This window comes from Uloborus diversus, chromosome 6, assembly GCF_026930045.1.
Source record: "Uloborus diversus isolate 005 chromosome 6, Udiv.v.3.1, whole genome shotgun sequence".
NCBI lineage: Eukaryota > Metazoa > Arthropoda > Arachnida > Araneae > Uloboridae > Uloborus > Uloborus diversus.
In genome coordinates, this window is record NC_072736.1 from 105,408,026 (window position 1) to 105,431,558 (window position 23,533).

At 33.4% G+C, this 23,533-nt stretch overlaps 1 protein-coding gene across 1 annotated transcript in view; it reads right to left on the reverse strand.

Annotated features, from left to right (window-relative positions):
- Positions 1-23,533, reverse strand: part of LOC129223755 (dual oxidase-like) — a 253,791-nt gene that overhangs the window by 117,480 nt on the left and 112,778 nt on the right. The window contains exons 5-6 of the mRNA XM_054858115.1: positions 11,611-11,815; positions 6,480-6,646 (exon numbers count right to left, since the gene is read on the reverse strand). Coding sequence (XP_054714090.1) covers positions 6,480-6,646; positions 11,611-11,815 — 372 coding nt within the window. The remainder of the gene's footprint in view (positions 1-6,479; positions 6,647-11,610; positions 11,816-23,533) is intronic.

The following is a 23,533-nucleotide window of genomic DNA, read 5'->3' on the forward strand; positions in this document are numbered from 1 at the left end:
TTTTATGAACTAACTTAATTTTTCTCTCTAAGGTATGATTTTAAATTATTAAATATTTTTAGGGTAAAAAATACTATAATTTCTTAATGGTAGTTTTCATGGATTCTTTTCCCCAAGTTGTTTTTATCAAAAAGAACACGCATTTTATTTAAGTTACATTTTTGAACCAGAGGTATACATTATCTTTTCAATGCAGAAAACTATTGAGTGGAATTTGCATTGAAAGGAATAAATTGTTAGTTAAATCAAATTATACATATGTAAACAGCTATAACTTTTAACTTTAAACCTTAAATTAACCAATACCTCAAGAAGGGAAGAAAACGTCATGCTTGGCATTATCGCTTAACTGTAGTTGTTCAGATGTTTAGCAATATTTTAGCATCTGCTGTTTGTTGAAGATCTTTTCTTTAGTATACCGTTAGTGCACAGCAAAAAACATATTGCGTAAAATTACGAATTTATATTTCGGAATACGATGTTTTTATCGGTTACCGATTTGGAATACGATATCCACGGATTTTAAGCCTCTGGTCTATTACCTGTTGACTTATTTTTTGCATAGCAATGTATGAAATGGCGAATTAAATTCCAGAAAATGCTACACAATCCTGCATTCCCTGGAATCTAAGATTTCTTCTTCTTAAAAATTCTGTTCTCTCTCCCCCCACTCCACATTCCAAGTGAAAATTAAGAGTGCGGACTTTCTCTACAATCTTGCAACGGTCATCACAGTGTCGCAATTCTTTTCCGCTGGGCAGGCAAATAATATGTAAGTGAGTATTTATCTCTAAATTTCTTCAGAGATACATAATTACATTTAGTCTTGGTTCATTTCTTGAAAAGGTATTTAAATGCAGCTGTTTTACGAGATAAGCTCCAAATTATATGGCAATGATAGCAATCCTTTCATTATCAACATAACTTAGTTCTGTGGAATCATACTCCACTTATCAATTATTCACGCGGCTACAACAGACCGAAAAATCGCTAATTACAGATTTGAATGATTCGACGTTTCTAAATGGCTATGAAATGCTCTTAAACGACCACCGTTGCTTGAAAAGCGGAAAACCACACCTACAGGCTTGGCCTCAATCCTTCAAATGCTCTTAAATTTGCTAAAGAGAGAACAACAGAAGGAATAGTCTGTTTAGATATGTAAGCTATGAAAAATTAAAATTGGAGTTGCTTGATAATGCTTTGAAAAGTTTTAAAGTTTTGAACGTCATCCCAATTGTGCCTAAGAAGGTTTTTCTGTCATTGTTAATTTAACCTCTCACGAAACCAATCATGAAAATTATTACAAAACTGTAAACATGCTTTTCTCTTAGACTATTGTTGCAAATTCGTAGTATGAATGTCTATTAATCGATTACATACGTATAAAATAATAGGAAAGTAAAATAAAAGGCAATAAACCATAACATAGAGCTTTTCCGTTATGAAACTGTGCTACAGATAGCTAGGAAACAAAATAAATATAACAAACAACACTATCGATATAGATTTTTTTTTTAATGTAAAAGCTAAGAAACATCTTTAACCCAACTGCACCCCCCCCCCCAACAGAGGCGTGCACAGGGGGGGAGAAGGGGCACCTGTTGGTATGGGCCCAAGCCTGAAAGGGGTCCGAGATTTTTAAAATAGGGGTTGAAATATATGTAGGGACGTAGGGGTAAGCAATATAGAGGGAGTCCCCTAAAAATCATTTGCGACGAACCCCAAAATTTCTGTGCCAGCCCCGTCCCTCTCTCTCTCTCTCACTTTATCATGCAGCTTTTCAGACCGCTTAAATCTAATCGCAGAAATATTGAAGGAAGCCTAGATTGAGATTGATGCTTCGCGTGCAATTTTTTAAAGGAAGTTGGTACCCTAAAACCTTTTTAAAAAATTGTTTCAGTTTTTATACATTCAAATTAATTGCTTTCGAACGACGTCAAATTAATGTTTCTGTGTAAATTAAAATTAACTCAATTTAAATATTAATGGGGCAGAAATGCATTAAAATGTACGTACACTTTTACTTGCAAACGCCATTTTCTCGTAACATCAATTTTTAAGATACATGTTCCTTTTTCCAGAAAACTACTTTACATACTTCTTTGAAATTTTCACCACATTTTTCTTATATGATCATAATTACACTGGAGTAAAATTTTTCATGACTATGAGTTTTTTATAACTGATTTTGATTTTATACAATGTACGATAAATCATTCTTCATTTGGTTAGTCTGCAAAATGCTTCAAGTACATACCATATTGCATTAAGAATAATCATAAATCAATTCCACTTCAGCTTGTTATTGCAGTTTCAGAACATAACGCACATAGAACTCAATAGTTTTTAAAATAATAGAATGAACTTTTACAAACTAAAACTCCCTATATCACCCAGTCCTCAAAAATCAGTGCTTCAGAAGATGGGGAGGAAGAGGTGGTTTGTTATTGAAAACATAAACAATATTAATATTGGTTTCAAACCACCTTTCCTTTAAAAAAAATAATATCTGCTTTTAAAATTAAAGCTTGTTGTTGTTGTCGTGTGCCAGCTAGGCTGACAATTTGGAGTGCGCTGCTTCCCTTTTCCAACTCTACCGTAATTTGGTGTGAAGTCCGTTTTGGTGTGAAGTAGTGATTTAGGTACACTAAACATAGTTAAAAAACATTAAATTGTGTTGTTAAATCATTCAAAAAAAAAAAAAAGAATAAAACTATGAAACCGTCAACAAAAATTATGCAATTAAAGTGAAAAGATTGCACGTAGACATTTTTTAGTCATCAAATTAAACAAAAAAGGAAACGGATAAATTACAATACTAAATCAAAATAGGAATATTTTTATACTTATTTAAAATTTATGAATAGAAAATTTTGCATTTTTGAAAAAACTAAAACAGTGACATAAATTTTGCTGGAAAAAAAATAACCGTGAAAAGAGCGACGTTCTTAAAATGCAGGTACAATAAACAAACTCAATACTTACACCAAGTTAATAAATGAATACACATATACTACTTGATCTGATGTTTGCACACATAATATTGAACAATTTCATTGTTTAATCTTTTATGAAGTTTTACAAACAAGTTTAAATTAAATTCTTCAATTTAAAAATGATTTTCTGAAATTTAAAAAATTGCATAATAGAAAATGCTTGAAACTTTTCCATAAAAAACGAAAATAACTTATTCATTGATTTTATATAAATACATAAAATAGTTAGTTACAATTAAAAAAAAAATCGATCGCAATTAATGATACAAAAAAGATGGCGCATTACCAAATGGGGGGGGGGGGTACCCTCTGATTTTGCAGTAACTCATACTTTGGCCCCAACCTCGGCCTATTTTTTTTAGTACAGAACCGCTAAAACCAACGCCTCGGAAGAGTTTCTGAATCTATTTCAGCACTTAGGAAGAAAAAATTCAAAAGTCCCTTCGATTTCCGAATTATGTCACCATTCAAAACGTCTTTAATCAATTTCTTACATTAATGCTCTAATTTCTTTCTAAACAATAGATAAAGTCTGAAAAAAAATTCTCATAATATTATGAATGGTGTTAGTTTTAAACAACTCAGAAGTACAACTAGAGTTTAATTTCAGAAATTAAGGGAGTGGGAGGAGGGGCACGCAAGTGTTCTCGGAAATTCAAAAAATAGTCGTAAAAAATAGAGTTCAAAATAATCATAAACATTGAGCAGAAAAACCTTTTCAAAACTTGCACCCGAGTTTGTTTTCACGTGCAGTGGCGGATTTAAAATATAGCAAATGTTGCAATTGCGCGAGAGGTCCCATAACCATAGAGGCACCGTAGGAGTTACAAAAATGCTTATGATAAATGTTTTACAACTTCTGGGATAAAGAAATAGGGCCCCAAAATGTATTTCGACGGGCCCCAAACTTGTAGCTCCGCCGAAGCGATACAGAAAAGACTGCATTACTGTGATTCATATTACAAACATCGAAAAATTAAAAATTACCGTCGGTTCAACGGTAATCGAAAAAAATGAAACAAAACCGGTTTCGCCATCTCATATTCGTTTCCATGGTCTCCAATTCTGCAATATATCACCAAATGATCGTCAGTCTGAGACGCTGAATTAGTTTTGCATTGAAATAAGTAATTAATAGCTACAAAAAATGAGTAAACAGGCTTTTCAGAACACCCAATCGAAAACAAAAAAGGGAAGTGCACAACTGGAACGTACGCATATCCAACATGCGAAAACTTATTCTTCTACAGTTTACCATTTTAGAGTTATGACTTATGAGAGATACATACGTACATCCAACAGCAAGAAACAACGCAATAATTAACTTATTTGGTACCTGAATGCAGTATCAAAAACTCTTTCAGGGGTGACTAAAACAGAAATTCATACTGAAATTTAGTAAACAATTTTATATGAAAACAACCTTTACTTTGTATTAAAAGGTAAAACATCAAAGGTTCTTTTAAAAAAAAAAACACATCGGCCAATTTCATCGGCTTTTCGATGTTTTTAAGGCCGATGGGCCGATGTTTCCTGCAATTTAACATCGGCCGCCGATGCCGATGCCGATGGCTAAATTGTTGAACCATCGGCGCCGATGCATCGGCCAGGCCGATGCATCGGTCGAGTCCTAGTATTTTGTTTTGATTCCTTGCGTTATAAAAATCGTGACTAACGCTTTTGGAATGATCTTTATAAACTCAATCATACAATTGATACAAAAAATCATCATATTACTGAATGTGAATTTCAGAATCTTATTGATGTATAGAGTGAGTCCTCGCAAGTAAATTTACATGGTAAAATAATCCCATCGATAACCATTTTATTTCGTTTATCGGCCATCGATTATTTTTTGAAGTTAGTCAATATTATCGTGATTGATTTCAATAGACTAATAAGAAGCTATAATCGTTTCTCTCACTAGTTCTCTCAAGTAATAGTAATCATAATTATACTTTATTTTCTATAATAGAAGTTGTAATGAGACACTATTAGCGTGATCATTCAAATACAATACGGACAGTTGACCATTATTATCTATGAACTTTTAACAAGGTTCCGAATTTCTAGAATTTTATTCATCTAATTCAACTTTTATGGAAAAACAATTACATTGTTTTCGATTAAAAAAGAAACTCACACTTCTAAACACAACTGATGAGCACACATCATATTTCCTATCAAATAAATTTGATGAATAGTCCTTAACTTGAGCAAAAATGTAAAAACCTTTTCCTTGAAAACAATCTTTCCGGAAAAACTGAATCAAATTAATATATAATTTTTCCTAGCTACAGTAAAATACCATGAATATTACACACAGAACTCTATTAGGGCAAATGGTAGAAAAAGAAGAAAAAAATAGAATTGTTCTGTAAATGAATGAAGTTGCGTATCAAATGAAGCATGATTTGATTTGGCCCATAGTTGAGGCAAACCTAAACTGGCAACATTGTGAAAACTACTCAGATTTTAATCACATCATTAGGTTAGGTTTGTCTGAACTACAGTTACGTTTCGTGCGGGAAGTTATGTAATTATATTCCCGCACACATTATATATTTGTAGATATTCCGCTTAACAAAATATTGGATCGTCTCTCTCTCTCTCTCTCTCTCTCTCTCTCTCTCTCTCTCTCTCTCTCTTTTCCTCCCCCCCCTCTCTCTCTCTCTCTCTTCCATTCCTCTCTCTTTTCCTTCCCCTCTCTCTTCTCTCTCTCTCTCTCTTTCTTCTATTCCTCCCTCTCTTTTCCTTTCCTTCTCTCTTTTTTATATCCCTCCCTCTCTTTTTCTTTTCCTATCTCTCTTTTATATTCCTCTCTCTCTTCTCTTTCTCTATCTCTCTCCCTCTTTTCTATTCATATGTCTCTTCTCTTTCTCTATCACTCTACTTCTTTTCGATTTATATATCTCTCTCTTTTTCTCCCCCTCCCTCTCTCTTACCTTCCTCTATCTCTCTTTTCTATTCATATCTCTCTCTCTCTCTTCTCCTTTCACCCCCTCTGCTATCTTTCTCTCTTTTCTATTTCTCTCTCTGTCTCTTTCTTTCCCCCTCTCTCTGCTCTCTTACTCTTTCTCTTTTACATTCCTCTCCATCTCTATCTTTTCTATTCCTTTCTCTCTCTCTCACTTTATGGTTGCCGCTGATTTTCGCCGACACGAAATTTCATTTCCCGTGTTTTTCAGTTTCAACCTTACCTTTTTCTACTTTTAAGGAAATTCTAAATCGGAGGAAACTCTAAATGTCGGTGAAAAGTAGGGTTAACCCACTTTATTAATTGCGGAAAACAAAAAGTTTTTTAAATGCAAAATATAACGAAACATAAGGAGTCATAAGGGACATTTCAGGAATTTCAGGAGACTATACCGAAATATTTATCACTCATCATACAAAATTTTCAATTCAAAAAAAAAAAATTGAACTTTTTAAGAGACATTTTCATATTTACAAAAAAAAAAAAAAAAAAAAAGAACTTACTTGCATCGAAGCAATCACCCATCGCCTCGCTCTTTGAAATACGTCTTCATCTGACCAATCGGGGTGTTCTTCCTGAATTTTTCTTGCTTGAAAGTTGTGCCATCGGAAGAAAACAATCCCGAATGCAAGTAACGCTGGATTCTGATTGGATCTTGGATCTCCTAACACTAAATAAGAAAAAATGTTTGATGTAAAAACCTTGACCAGTAAAATCACACTCATGTTTATTGTCTTTGATTTTTACGAAGAATTTAAAAAAATGTATTTGAAAAAAATTAACAATGAAGAACCGAAAAAAAATTTTTTTTTGAAGCTTAAGTTAGACATCTTACACCCCAATCTCCCCATACTTCCAAATCAAATATACTTGCTATTACTTATTATCAGAACTCAAGTTTTGAAAAGTGGCAAAATTATTTAACCCTTGATGGAAACTCAGCATCAAGCATTTGACAACTTTATTAATTAAATATGTTTTAATCATTTCGCGGAAGGAGGTCGGTGACTTTTCTTTAATTAGATGGTAATCTAGAACCACGCAGTGCTAGATCAAGATCCTTATCAGAATGTATACTAATAGTATGCTTTTCTTCGGGCTGTCTTTCACTCTGAATATTCGGCATTTTGGGGGAAAAAAACTCAGAAGCTTGAACTCGACATCTTTTTTACTCCACCTTCCCCTATACTTGCTAATCAAATATATTTGCTATAACTAACTATCAGAACTCAAGTTTTGAAAAGTGGCAAAATTATTTAACCCCATGGAAACTCAGCAACAAGCATGCGACAACTTTTTTAATTAAATACGTTTTAATCATTTCGCGGTAGGAGGTTGGTGACTTTTCGCTAATCAGATGATAATCTAGAATCACGCAGTGCTAGATCAAGATCCTTATCAGAATGTATACTGATGGTGTGCTTGCCCTCGGGCTGTCTTTCACACTGAATATTCGGCACTGCACGAGCACAAAAATCAACATGAATGGATTGCGATCTGTCACTAAACAAGGTGGGGTAGAGATTAGTTATTCATTTATCGCCATGACAGCACTATTAAGCAAAACCGATAAACATCTCTTAAGTGACTATAAACACACATTATCGTACCTAAGTTATTTGTAAAATGTTTGGATATGATTTGTTTTTTCTTTAAGTCCTCTCACAATTTCTTACAGTGAAAACCCTTAAATCACAGGTTAGCAACTCAGTTGTATGATGACGGTGATCATTTTGATTTCTTAAAACATTTATCTTGGGAATTTCTTCACACGTGGTGGCAACATAGTTAATTTGGTTCGATTAGTAGTAGGAACTAGAACGATAAATCATATAGAGATCGATGGTGCGTAATATTTACTTTCAGAGCTGCGAATCCTGTGATTCTATCTTTGTTACGATTTTGAGGGGTTTTAATCAAAACCTAGAACAAGTGATTATCATTTCCGCGTAGAAAATGCTTAGTAAAATCACTCATGTGGATCATATAAATTAGGAAGCGTTATCTGAATTAATTATTTAAACTGATACGAGAGACTCAGAACATACTTTAAAGTTATGTATTTCATAGTGATAGATTCCAAGATTTGATCATTCTCACAAAACGATGCTCATCACTACTGAATTTTATTTATCAGTTTCAATAATAACCTTCTAACGAAGGACAGGTCCTCTTATGGTTTTGAAGGGGCATTGGGAAAAATTTTCGAAATGTATGTCCCCAAAACGCAGCTTTAGGTTATCTTTGGTCAATTAAAGTGGGGGCTCCAACAAGTTCTTCAGAAGAATTTATTGTTAGACGTAGGTTACGTTTGCTCTCTCTCTCTCTCTCTCTCTCTCAATCTCTCTCTCTTTTTCAGGAGAGGTGCTTATTTTGTCAAATAACCTCCAAAATGAAATCCACAGTGTGTTAATCTGAGATAATGATTTATTTTTTTTTTTAGTTCATTTTTAGTTTGTAATGCTGAATATTTCTAAATACAAGCATTTAAGTTTGTTGAGAAGAGAGAAAAAAGAAAAAAAAATGTATCTCAGTTTTTTTATTTTTTTGTCATTCAGATAAAATAATTTTAAAGTATGGCTATAATATATGAATTCATTGAAGTCAAAACAGCCAAAAATTTGGCGATAAGAAAAACGTATTATATATATATATATATATATATATATATATATATATATATATATATATATATATATATATATATATATATATATATATATATATATATTAAGTATTCTTACTTTTCCAGAATTGCCTAATTTGAGTGGAGCAACTGCAGCAATTTAGGTGGAAGTGAGACACATGTAAAAACAGTCGAAACGAAATGGAAATTTAGTGCAAGATATACACTGGTGGATAATTGCTAAGGACGGATGGCAATAGTAGCGTTAGCAAAAACAAAATGGAAGGCAAGGAAATATGGAAATTAGCATAAGTTCGGGACACAGTAAGATGTGTTGTGCGTATGCAACTTTTAGACTTACGAGTCACGACGTTGCTGGTTACATGATAGCGCTGATAAGCAATATATAGGATTGGGCGCGTGATGACCATTGTTGTTCAAAAGCAAAGTTTGACGGAAGAAATCAATAGACAAACTTTCATTTTTCGGTATGTCTTCCCAAGATCCCTTAGATGATTTTATGGGTGGCGGGGGTTGTTTCTAAAGTTTGTAAATCATTTCAAACAAATGGACTGTGTAGCAAATGTCACGAGGGCGATCGTGTACGCAATACGACGTCAGCAGAAGATTGGTACTTAGTGCTAGCAACGAAAAGGAACCAGCGCAACAGAGCTACTGAGGTAGCAAAACAGTTTCCTGCTGCTACTAACAAGCAAATATCCCAAAAAATTAGCCAGACGTTTGAATTCAGTAAGACTAGACTCCCGTCAGTTTGTTTTGTACATCTCATTGTCTACAAGTCAGTGTTTTGCTCGTTTGTAATGATGTCATCAGCATCGCATTTGGAAAGAAGTCGACTGGGCTTGTGCACTATTCTCAGATGAAACCAATTTCAGTATGTCGTCTAATTGTGGACGGCAACTAACCTGGCATGAGAGTGGTACAGCATACAAGCCGGCAAACAGAAAAGAAAAGGACTAGTACCCAACAAGTTGTGTCATGGTATGGGTAGGATTATGATCAATGGCCGTATGTCGCTTGTGTGTTTCCTAACTAGACTATGATGGCTAGTGATGCATTAATGTTGTTCTACTGCCTCATGTTCACGTGTTCTTTGGTACTGTGTGCGATTAATTCGTTTTCACGGATGGCAAAGTAACATGTCATTAACAATCGCCGTCCAGGAGTGTCTAGCTCACTCAAAATATTTAACTCATCAGATGGCCAGCACGTTCTATAAATTTAAATCATATTGAAAATGTTCGGGATGCTTTGGGGAGCAGTCTTGCTGGTCGACAACGCCTTCCAATAAGCAAGGACACCCTTATCCGTGACTGACAGTAGAATGGGATAAATTACCCCAACAGCTGCTGGATAATGTTGTGTAAAGCATCACATGACGTGTGGAAGCATGCATCGCTCTCCAGGGTAGCCATATCCCATATTGACATCTTGCGCCGGAACGTCTGGAGGAGGTAATTACATTTAATCACATTTACGTGTTCAGCCAAAAATGACCGTTTCTTCCTTTGAACACTTTTCAACGCCTTCTGTATTTCAGAGCACAATAAATTATCGTTATTGCAATGTTCTACTGTTCTGGCATTAGTTTATTTCACTTGGCATCGAATGATACTTACTTTTTTACGCGCTAGATAGGCCATTAGAGTCCGTCCTTAGCAATTGCCCACCAGTGTACAACTTTATTGTTGCCCATTTCCGTAAAGTAAATTCCAAACACTACGAGAAACAATTTTTATATTTTAATTTATTACTTCTTTAAGATGTGTTTTCCCATTTTCAGAATACTAACTTTTCAACAGTTGCAACGTCCTTGGATATTTTTTTTAAATTCTTTTCAGTCTTATTTATTTTATTACTAAATAAGAAGAGAATAGCAAAGCACTATTTTCTTTTTTTAATAGATCAATAATTAAAAGCTATTAATCTGTTTACTTATAAATCATGAAATTCTTGTTTTCATACATTATACAAATATGTTAGAAGGAAGTAACCAACTTCAGAACTATGCCTGTAAGTATTTCAAGCCCATATTTGCGGAGTTCTCAAATGAACACTAAAAGGAAAATCAAGAAAAAAATCATAAATAAAGTTCTACAATGTAGTGGTATCTCTGCTATATGACTCATATACATTCACTCTCCTTACTCAAAATAGAAGCAAAATCCAGGAAGCAGAGATGCGATACCTGTGATCTCTAAAGGGCTGCACATTTATGAACAAAAAGAAGATTAAGAAATGAAGATACTAGAAGATAATCATAATTTTTAAACCTCTGAAAAATGTAAGAAATATCGCAATAATGGATCAAAGATCAAAAGATCATATCCAACACATGAAACGAGAGCGAATATCTTGAAGTCCCTTCTATTACGAAGGGCTCAAAAGTGGAGCGAGACTATGGCAGACTCAGATAATGGTGTTTAAAAGATGATAATGCTGTCTCTCAAGCCTATATTCAACAGAGTTTTTGAAATGATACTCCGATTCAAAAACAAGCATGAGAAATGATTGTCTTTTGTTTTGTTGTACTCTATAGCTTTCTTAATTACTTGAAAAATACAACCCTGCAAAAGTAGCTAACAAGTCGTAATAAGATTTCATTTGTTTATATTTCGTTTTAAATTTAACAAGGATATTTCATTCAGCAAGGCATTTGATTTCCTTACTTTTGAAGAAGAATAATTTAAACAATGAAAAACGCGAGTGGCATTGCGGCTAATGTCACACAAAATGGTAGAATTACTTATAATTTTTTTTCCAATTAGGGAGGGTCATTGATCAACTCATTCAAAAAGCAACAGTGGAAATTTTGAATCAGCAAAAAACCCGTCCAAAAGAACTATTAAATGAATATAAACTAGATTCATCTGTTTCCACAACCGAACTGAAGTTTTAAAAACAAAAATATGTTGTTTAACTAAACAGCTAAAACATTAATTTGAGGGCAAGGGTTCCAATTCTAGTTTTAAAACAAAGTTACTTACAAAACATTCTTTCTGGACTCAAAGTACCCAAATATTTTGCTGGTGGAGAATTAATCAATGGAGCTCTCATATAGTTTCTTGGAGGGAAAAGTCCACTAGAGTCAGTGATCAAAGTTCCATTTTCAAAAGACCGCATACTGTTTATCCATGCTTCGCTTGTACTGTAAACAAAACTTCCATCAATCCAACTAGTCATTTGGTTGATCTGAAAATCAGAACAATACAAAATATTGCAGTCACAATCATGCGCAATCACAGTACTGATTTTTTTTATGAACAACATCACAAAAAGGGGGGGGAGACTTCTCTTTATGCAATTTTATCTCATCATGGGGTCATTTTTGTCTGTTAGTGCTAAAAGGCTTGTCCCAGGAAGTTTTGCACAAATTTTGACGGTGAATAAGAAAGAAAATTTGCAGAGAATAGGACAATGTTTTTATGCATAATTAAGATTATACATAAAAAGAACCTATGATTATGTTAAACATATTCGAGAAAATAGTTGCATTTGTATGACAGAGCTCATACATTTTTGCATAGTTATTGTTAAAAAAACTTTTTTGTTCCTTTACAATCGTAATTTCGTAAAAGTTGCGAACTTTACTGCGCATTTCCTCCTCCTCAAAGTTTGTGTTAAGCAAGAACGTAACTATATTCACTAGGCGTCGTTAAGGAATATTAGTATGATTGGATTTCTTATGAACTAACTTTTTTTTTTTTTGAAAAAAATCAATCTCTTGCCAGTTTTGAATAATATGAAATAGCTAAATTAAGCCAAGGAAAGCCCCAGAGCCCCTCTCTTATTATCATAACCGATAATGATCTACATTGACGTTTTTTTTTTTTTTTAAATTTTGAAAAATTAGAGGAGGTGAAGCCCCCCAAACTACACTGCCGAAGCTAGTACGAATATCAACCCACAACAGTCGCAGGCGGCGAATGGAGGTTAACGAGCAGGGGGCGAGTACCCTAGTGTTCAATAGAAAGTATTAGCCTTCCAATAAGGACTGTTTCTCCGAAATTAGCAACTTTTATTTTAATTAGCATTCTTTTCCTCCCCTCTTTGTTTTTTTGAGCAATCACGATTGCTTATTGTTCTCACTTGACTGTTTTGATGTCCTATGATTTTATTTTCCCCTCGCCTCCCTCTGCAGCACCAACGTCGACCGGTCGCCTCACGATGCTGCTCCTATAGCGAAAACCGTCTCCAGGTTGCGTCACTTACTTGCCTATACTTACACATACACAAACACATACACACACGCATACATACAGACACCGACACATACACACAAACACATACACACCTAAACATACACACAAACACATGCACACCTACACATACACACAAGTACCCACACATACACATACCCCCCCCCCACCACACAAACACACATTCACACAACTACCCACACACACACAAACACACATACACATATCCTCCACACACAAACAAACATACCCCCCACACACACACAAACACACAAGCCTACACACACACACACACACACTCATGATTGCGAAAAACATTATTTGAATTCAAGATGTCAAAGTTCAAAATTTTTTTTTTTTTTTAACCGTCCAAAAGCATTTTTGGTCTACCCTGGACATTCGGGCTGACTACGGCCCTGATCTCATGCCAGAAAATAGTAGGTGAAAGCTTTTTCTACGAATCGTACTGGTTATCTCCTCACTATTAATTTTGGGATTTACATCCTTCTGCTTCAAGGTGCTTTAGATACAGTCTTCAACTCTAAAGTTAATAATTAACAACTTTCAAAAACTGGTGTAAACAACTCTCAGCGGAAGGATATAGCAAATGGCTTACTTCGTGTCACATATTTCCGTTAGTTAATGATATTCGATTTTTCAAAACAAAGATGTTTAAACAAAATAAAACAAAACGCTTTAATTATTCATCACAATCACATAGTATGGGATTAGTCTCCAGACGAAGCACTTATCATTATTATCATGACAAGCTCTGAAACCCATGCGCAAGATATATCTTGTACAACATGCTGTCATAATTAGAGAAAAGTTCCATTAAAATCGTCATAAATTCTAAACCCTTTCCTGTGCTTCAAGCATCATTTCCGCTTATTTTCGTTATTCTTTTTGCATATTACCTTCTTAAATCATTCACGGAAAATTCGTAGGCACGAAGGATTGATGGTTTTTTTAATGTTTCGGGGTAAAACAAATTGCTTTTACTTATATATTGATTCTATTTTTATATTTAAAATAAGATTAACTCAAGAAAGATAAATATGATTTGTATGTTGTTAGACGTTTTTACATTATTCCTGATTTATATTAAAATAACAATAAGTGAGAATGTAAAGTGAAGCAACTTTTTACATTTTACACTAGTTAACAAATACCATTGCAGATTTCAATGCCTTTCTTTTTTACTTAGAGTTTTGACAAATTTCGCATTTTTAGTATTTGAATATTTTCCGATAAATATCTTGAGCCGTTTTTTGCTAGGAGTTCTTTAATGGTATTATATTATAAATTGCAATCGTTTAACTTCTTGAAAAATGGTCGTTCTTAGAGAAGGTGAAAAAACAGCTGACATATAGTTTATGCTTGTATTTCTTCTTTTAAATAATTATAATCCCTGTGAAGAAATAATTGATTTGTATAAGAAGGTGAAAAGAAAATGCCTTTAATTTCAATTGTTTTAAGTACATTTTTGTTAATGTTTTTACATTTTTTTATGTGCTATTGATTTCATTTTATTAATGCTTGCATTTATTTTACTCTCTTTTTTTTCCTCAACTTAAAATTATTTCCCTTTAAAACACAAAAAATCGATAGAAAAGTATAAAATTTAGCTACAAAGCCCATTATTCCAAATAAATTAAAACATTATTTAAACTTTCAAAAGGTTAAAATAAAAAAAAGTGGTCAATGAGAGTGTTACTATCATTCGCTACAAGTTCACCACTCATCCCACCTGTTTCATCACCATTAATTTTTTTGCTCGATTAGCTTTGTACTGAATACTATTGAGAAAATAATAAGACATATCGTGAACGGAAAGCAGATACTAATTAATTTCTATGCAGTTACTGAAAACCGCTAATACTATTCTCACGTGGCATCGATTAACGACATAAAAATGTGCCAAAAATAAATGTATACAACCTTCAAGAACTAAATGTTAATGGTTTTAAGCTCTTGAACTAAAACAAATGTCTGGTCGCTGGTAAGCTGAAAGAGGCTACTTGTCTCTGACTACTAACTGAAACTTAGAATTTTTATATGTAGTTTTTTTCTGCCTTCAGAAAGCTCAATCCATCAATGTATCTGATACGCTTTATTCAAAACTTATTTTCCCGCGGTTAGCAATAAATAACCTAGCCTTTTCTCTAAACCAATAAAACGCGACCCTTACCGTTAGCCTGTAACATTGACCCCCTTTATCGTAGGAAAATGCAATAATTTCTTGTTCTCGTAATTAACATTTTGTTATACAACAGATTTTGACGCCCTTAATTAGATACATTAACATTTAATTAAACTGATGATTTTTATCTTTTAATGGCCATTGAGTTGAAGAGCTAACTTGTTTATTAGTCATTTTTCTTGGTCTGCCAAAACAAATGGCAACTAGATAAAAACGTGTGGCCACTGATAAATTGTCACAGGTAACTAGAGATCAGAAAAGTTTCCTAGTTTTTGATAAGTGAAATCAATTCTTAAAAATTGTAAGAACAAAGTTCCGGTTAACTCTAACAACCGTATCTTAAAAAATCATGTTTTGAGTTGAATTTGAAATGTAGTTCATAAAATTGCACACATATAGTATCGATAGATGAGCCAAAATACATCATATAGGATAATTGAGCGAACAGAAATGTCAAAGCACCGCTGTTTCGTTGAGGTATTGTTTACCTCACAATTATTACTATTAGTCTTTGGACGAATTTACTTGAAATCCATTTCAAAATGAGAGAATTAACGGTTGATAAACACCACATCGTTGAAGCAAGTTTCCTTTAGAAACGTTGTTTGCTTACAATTATTTAATAAAAGGGGTATGCATATAAAATTTAGTGTTGTTTGATTTTTGTAGTTTAGTGTAGAGTCCCAACAATGGTCACAACTATAACTAATGTAATTGATTTCTAGAAAACATCTTTGCTGATAGCACTGCATGACTAACCCTTCACGCGAGAATATTGATAAAATAAAATAAAACGAGAGCGGATGTGTGCATCACATGACTTCCTTTTACACCAATTTAAAGCTATTTCCCCATCATTGGCAATTTTAATATGATTTAATACTTAACTCTCTAAATATCACCAACAATGGCCAAATTGGTACCAAATTTTAAAATAAAGAAAAATCCCCAAATTTGTCGCCAAGTTGGCGAAAAACTTGGCGACAAAAAGCTTGGCGATGTATTGCCAAGTGTTTGCATAAATTATAACAACACTTGAGTTTGCATTGCAAATAACATTGATTTCCCCCAAAAAAGTGTAAGTCACCCCCTTTGGAACATTCGAAAGCAATCAAAAAGAGAAGTAAGTGCACAACTAGACCCCACTAGGAGTCTACGTACCAAATTTCATCTTTCTAGGACATACTGTTCTTGAGCTATGCGACGTACATACGCACATACGCACATACGGACGTCACGAGAAAAGTCGTTGTAATTAACTCGGGAAATGTCAAAATGGATATGTCTATACGTTCTTAGGCACTTATCCGCGTGTGGTCGGGTTGAAAAAAAAACTCAACATCAATTCGGGAGTGAGCAAAATGGAAATTAATGCCGAATTTTGAGTGAAAATTTTTTCGCGAATAGAATACTTCCTTTTTTGTAAAAGGAAGTAAATAACAGTTCAGGTACAAAATCGAAAATGCTCTTTATTATCAAATAGATGGCAAGTTTTCCGGGATAAAAGTACATCTTAAAAGATTTATTGCTCAAAATTAAGTGACGTACTGCAATAAGAAAATATTTACGATAGGAGAGCGGGCACAAAACATCCTGTGAAATGTAATCCCATATTTAAGCAAAGTCACATGAAAGGTGAACTGAGCTACCAGCACAGCATCCGTATTAATAGCAATCAGGCTTATATGAAAAATAAACTCGATGATAAAAGAGGATTAAAGCAAAAAAAAAGGGGGCAATTCATCAAAATAGAGCAAGACTGAGCTGACACATTTATGTGCATCTGTCAATTATATGTCGGCTTACAGCATCTTCGAGAGATAAAATAAGCGCGTCATGGAAACATCAAAAAATATATATTAAAAGCGCTAAGAATGTAATTATATTGAATGCTGGTAGCATTTGAAGCTCAACTTCTTTTGCCTTTGATTATCCCAGTAGAAGAGTTTATTAACAGCTTGTGACGCAAATTTAAAAATCCAAAAACAGTCTGCGGGGTTGACCCGCATTAGATTAGTCACTTATATACTACCAAGGAAAGACATAAAATAAAATACTACATTTAAAAAATTATAAGTGAAACGTTGGCTATAAAGTTTTAAAATTAAATGAAAAACTAAGGCACGGGTTTAATTGCTTTTTATTTAAAAGATGGTACAAAATTAGATGAGTCATCTGAAGTTCTTGTAAATTTTTAAATTTTCCGATTTCAACTTCCTTTCCCATCCGATTTTCAACGGCGCGGCGATTAATTTTTACTTGAAAATACACTTAACTAAATTTTTAGGGCTTTTTTCCGATTTTCAATGCATTAAATTCGTTTGTAGGAGCGTTAAAAATATCTCTGAAAATAGTTTTCCATTGTGAATAAAAACTTATTCCTAGACTGATTCACAAAAAAATGACAGTTTTTTTTGTCAAAATCAACGGTACTGGACGTGCGCTGTTATAAAATTTACGACTAAGTACACTTTACATATTTTTTATAATATCATTTTGGTGATTTTTTAATCATCTGTTATTACTTTCAAAAGGAAAATTTTACTTTTATTTTTCCATCAAATTTTTGCAGCTTTGTAACATTTTAAAAAAATAAACACATTTGTATTACCTGTAAAAATCCAAGGCATTAAAATGAAAATCCTTAAAAGTCTTAAGCGGAGTTTAAAAATGTGTGATATTAAAATAATCAAAATAACGCTTAAAACAACTTTCCTCCAAGTATTAAAACACCATTTTCAAAAAAATATAATTTATCCAACACTGTAATACATATTAAGATTGCATCTGAACTAATTAAAATATCACATCAATGAAATCTAATTCAAAGTTTTAAAAAACCTACTCGCAAAATATAATCAAATAATAATGAAAACATTAAAGCGAAGTCTTTTATTCATTGAAAAAAATTAATCCTCAACGTCTGAAAAGAAGTCTTAGTAATACAGATAGAGTAATAAAGTCTAATTCTAAAGGTGACTGTAATGATGATTGATGATGCAAAATCAGAGCTACTTCAATGTAGTTATAGCGTGTCATATGTCATACATACTATACACTGCATAAAATTCGCGAGCCTTGAACTATTTCAATCAAAAACTTAGTATTATTATGGTATATTTGTTTTGATGAATGTATTGAAACAATTCCAAAAAAGAAAATCTTATTCTTTAGTTTTTCCCTTCTACTTGCAGTCTTTTTTTCCCCCGAGTTTGTTGCATACAGTAGACAGAGCAATAAACAGTTTTTATACAATAACTCATTAACAAAGATAAGCCCGTTTTACCAGAACTAAAGTTTCTGGTATATTGTTCGAATATTGCAATAAGTTGTAAAGCATTGAATTGTACAATTTTTGGCCGTTTATGCTTACAAGTATACAAATGAATCAACTACGTCAACTTATAGTCAGTTTTTCAACAAGCAATCGGGAATAGTGAACTGTTTAATCTGTTAGAATGCGGTGATGAATGCCACATTTACAACCACTTTTACTAAAGTACAAAAAAAAAAAAAAATTCTATGGCAGCTGTATCATTGTATTTCATTATAATGTAACGTGGCGAAAATATTTTTGGGTCTTAACTGTTTATCGATAGTTACGCAGTAGAATTTCATTCAGTTCGAATTACTACACAGAAATGGGGGTGAAAAAAATGTTCCCAAGAGAGATATGTTTTGCAATTGTTCTTAATGCAAATCGAAATAATGAACTGAATCGTAAAATGGGAAACAACCATAGCTTTATTTTGTAGTATGAACATAATTTATTTGTTATAATTTATAGCAAGTGAAGCTCTTTTAATTTTATAATCAATTTGAAATGCTGAAATATTTATTTAAAATACATTTTCCCACCTTCAATATGAACAATTACAGAACAAAGTTTGTTATCGCTTCTCGGTCTTTTGGTAAAGATTAAAGCGTAGTGAAAAGAACTTAGTTTTAAATGCGGCTGCTCTTTAAATCTGTTTTTTAGGCTTTTATCCACCCCTTCAATGTCCAGATCCATAACTTTTACTACAGTTTGACAACCTGATCCATAGATTTTTTTTGTGAAACCCATTAAAATAGTACTTATATAAAATAATATTAATGAGATTATAACAGTAATAACAACAACGATGATGATGATATGACAACAGTTCAAATGAAGTAAAAGCTATTGCATTTTTTTTTCTTTTTTTTTTTTTTTTGAAAGACATTTATTTATTCCACTACTTCATCTGGAGGAAATAACCTTCTTGAAAGCAATATAATATTTTGCTTTCCGAGTATTGACTCAAGAAAAATGACATAGTTTCGCATTATCGTTTACAGACATTCCCATTAAATAAAACGAAAGTAATAAAACTTTCGTTTTCAGAGCGCAAGAGGAGGAAACTTGTTGAGCGCTTCATTACGATTCAGATATGCTATCTCCCCTTTTGATTCTGGAAAAGTAATGCAATTAGGAATCTTTATAAAATATCGATGGAAGCTTCCAGAAATAAAGAATTGACATTGAGATCAGTAAAAAGTAAAAATTAGTTTGAATTTTTAGATCTTGAATTCAAATTATCTTTTTCGCAATCACGAATTGCGATAGGACCCTATCCGTTATTTTTTTTCTAATAGTTTTTATCGCAACCATAAGCGCCCATATAGAGGGGCAAGTGGGAGCTCAAGCCCCCCCCCCCCACCTTGAAATGAGAACTTCCTCCTTGCTTTTAGTACTTTTTTCTTTACAAAAATATTTAAAAAAACCTTCTCCGGCCATAAATGAATTAATTATTTAAAATATCCAACTTTAATAACTCTAATCTGTACTGAAATTATTTTCCATGGGGAAATATCCTGCTAAATTATGGGGAAAATATCTGAGCCCCCCCCCCCCCTTTAAATTTTGCATATGGGCGCCCTTGATCGCAACCGTAATGTGAATTCAAGACGTCAAAATTCAAATGAATGCCAGAAACTGGGTGTTATGTGCTGGATGTTGTGTGCTGGATACTGTTTTCGCGTTAAAAAAAATTGTGTAAAGTCGAGAATGTCGTTTATAAATAATTCAATTCCGAGGCACATGGACGCCTGCATTACAAGCATAGAAAAATAAAATCAAAGGACGTCATTCAACGGTCAAATGAAAACAATTAGCAGTTCGTGATTGCTCAACAAAACGAAGGTGGTAATTTCAATTCCTGCAAAACTGCTTTCTTCTTCAGCGTTTTTTTTTTTTTTTTTTTTTTTTGCAGTAGTTCAGTAATTTTTTTCCATAGCATAAAGCTTTGGTGGTCGAGTTGTCTGAATGATTAGTTTGGTGAAGTTGAAGTGGCGGGTTTGACTCTCGCACTCGCCCCGAATGCATCCTTGTAGCTTGTGAAGTTTTGGCTGATTAATTTTTTTAATGACGTACTACAACCCATTTTGGCTACCACGTGACTAGCTGATTAGTATAATTATTAACATGTTCACATGGATTGATAATAAGCACCTCTTTTGGTACAATGTCAACAATTGTTGTTCAATTACGGGTGTCCATGCAGACAAAGCTTTACTCAGATGGAATAAATGTTCCATTTAGTTAAAACCAAAAATAAGACTACTTTAAGGTCTTATGACTTCACTTATAACGATATTATAAATTAATGTTCTATTTCTTATTAATTTTAGTGCATGCATTTTTTTTTACCAGGACATGTCTCATTTTTGCACTTACGAATAGTGGTAGGTTGTCATTCAGAAATTCGAAATAGCATTTCTGAATACAGTAGGTATTTAGTAAATGTATACGTAACAGTGGTAAATCTGTATCTGATAAGTATGCAATATTGCAAAAAGTATGTAATGTATATGAGTTTTATATGAATTAATTGTAAATTCTGGGATCCTGTTGTATGAATTTTAAATAGAACTTCTAAAATGTAGATAGGTACGTAATACGTAGTTTAAGGGTAGAACTACGTGAAAAGGTATCGCCCCAGATCTATAAATTTGCCCCCCCCCCCCGCTCCTGCAAAAACTTACCAGCTCCCATAACTTTCAGCTGGCTACAGTTATTTATATTTTATTGCCAAATGTACCACTTCGACATTTTTTGAGAATTGATCCCTTTTCCTAATTTTGCCTGTGTCTTGTGCTTGCAATCATACACATTTGATTTTCTTAGCAAATATATAGAAAGAAAGATTAAAAAAAAGTTGGAAAGAATTTTACCGCACACGATAATTCTTTTCGTTAGATCAGAGCACTTTCTTTGAAGCCAAAAGCGTGATTATTTATTTCGTCGCCTATGTAACTGCAGCTGTTGATCTCTCATTTGAACACGTTATTGAACATGTCGTCCATTCAGAGCATCAGTAGGATATCTTATTATTATTTCTGAGTTAGATATCTTACTACTGCTTTGAAGCGACGATATGCTTCATGCAAAAAGAAAATCATTTCCGAAACGGGACAACTGACAACTTAAGAGCAAGCCTCTAAGAGCACGTTTTATTAGTGCTTTAAGAGTTGATGCTTTGAGCAGATCAGTCCAAAACGATTATTTACTTCTAAAATTGCTAGTATTCCTAAAATTAGAAAAATAATAACACTACTGGTACATCGAGATCAACTGAGACAGTGAGAAGCAAAGGGACGTAATGGCCGAAATTGAAAATTTAGAGATAATTAGAACAAATGGTAAATAAACCTCTTCTCTGTTTTGTTTCTAGAGGTAGTACAGCAAGACTTAGAAAACAAATTCAATGAAAGTCTACCAAGGACGCCGTAACTTTAAACTCGTTTTGCTCAAAACTTGAAAATGTCCACTTACATCCCTTCGCTTCTCGCTGCCTTAACTATTGTTCAAGTGTGCACAGTCATTGCAAACGTCCATAGCCGAATTATTTCCATTGATTAATTTTCAATGTGAACTAAGGTGTAGAAAAAATAACTTAAATTATCTTTTCTCCGCACTCTATAATCGCACAGCTTGAACTCTTCAGCATCTGCAACAGAATTGCTTCGAGCCTTTTTGTTATCTCGTCGGAAAATCATATAGAAGCAATAGACTTCAATTACGGAATATATAAATTTCTGGAAGAGTAGATTAATTGGACGAACGGCTTCAGAAGTGCGATAATGATTTTGATAAGTTTGTGAGCTAAAAGACAAATGCTGCCTGACACCAATTAGTCTGCTGCATTTTTTTCAATGGCTCATTAGCAAAAACTGCCCTTCTCCATCAACCACGGTGTTTTTTTTAAAAATGCAGAACATAATGACCGCTAAAATCAGACAGATATTTCGAATGGGTCATAAAGATTAAAACATATGACTTCGTTATGTTTATCACATGAGCATATTTGCCATAACTTTGCTTATGAATAAATAAATGTACAGTATAATAAAAAAAACTAATGATTCGCGAAAGCAATGATCTAGTGTCCTTGATTTTTACGCAGAGGCAAAATTAACTTTTAAGTATAAAATTGTACAGCAATATAGGTTTGAATAACTTGATTAAAATAGAAAAACATACGTACAAATAAAATGTCTGAACTTTAAATGCTCTTTTTCAATTCGAGCTACTATTCAAGAAAAAACGACTTTGGAGAAAAATAATCTAATAATTTCTCAAGAAAAATTCGTGCAGAGTCCCGGCAACAGAACTCAAAAATTTGAAAGCAAATGTACTAATTATTCATTTGAAAACTAAACTTCAATGCTCATTCTTCCCATAAAGAGCACAAAAAGTTAGCTTATACCTGGTGCGTGGTGGCATATAAACAATACTACAAACAATAGTGAAACGCACGCGTTAAAAGGAACGTAAAAACAGCTCTAATAAATTCATAACTATTCTTTAACAAAGCTATAAAAGGAACGTTCTGCTTTTTTGCTTTCTTGTATATGTCTTCAGCGTTTAACAATATTCCGTCATCGTAATTTCCTTCTATTTTCCTCGATGCCAATTCTCCATCATCTCTGGTAAAACTGCTTTACCCTTTTTCGACTCTCTGCCTTACACTGAACTCAAAACATTTTTGTGAACCCCGTTTGCCATCCTAATTGTGTTTCCAGTAACTTTGAAGTTCCCTCGCATTTGCCGTCTTTGCCGCTCGTATTGAATATTTCCTAACGATTCATTTTAAAAATCGCAAGTGTATGTGTTTCATGCTTTACTTAAGTGTTATATTTTAAGAAAACACCCAGAACGACTTTTAAGATACAGACCGGCAAACCTCCCCTTTATATTTGGGAGCATGCGCAGTTGATATCAGGACTATGAACATCTCTGTAATCGGCAATAAAATTTATGCGCAGAACGCTTACTAGTCTTTAATATTTTTATACCATGCCGATCAGTGTTTTCAATAATAATAAATCTCTTAAAGTATATTTTCAAGCTAAGAAGAACTTTACTACCGAAGAATCACAAACTAGCACTTATGCTTCAAACAGCCTCCAGTCCAGATCTCTGCATTTGCTAAAGCTTCCAATTTTTGTTCAACATTCCTACAGACATGCTATGCAGCAAAAGTT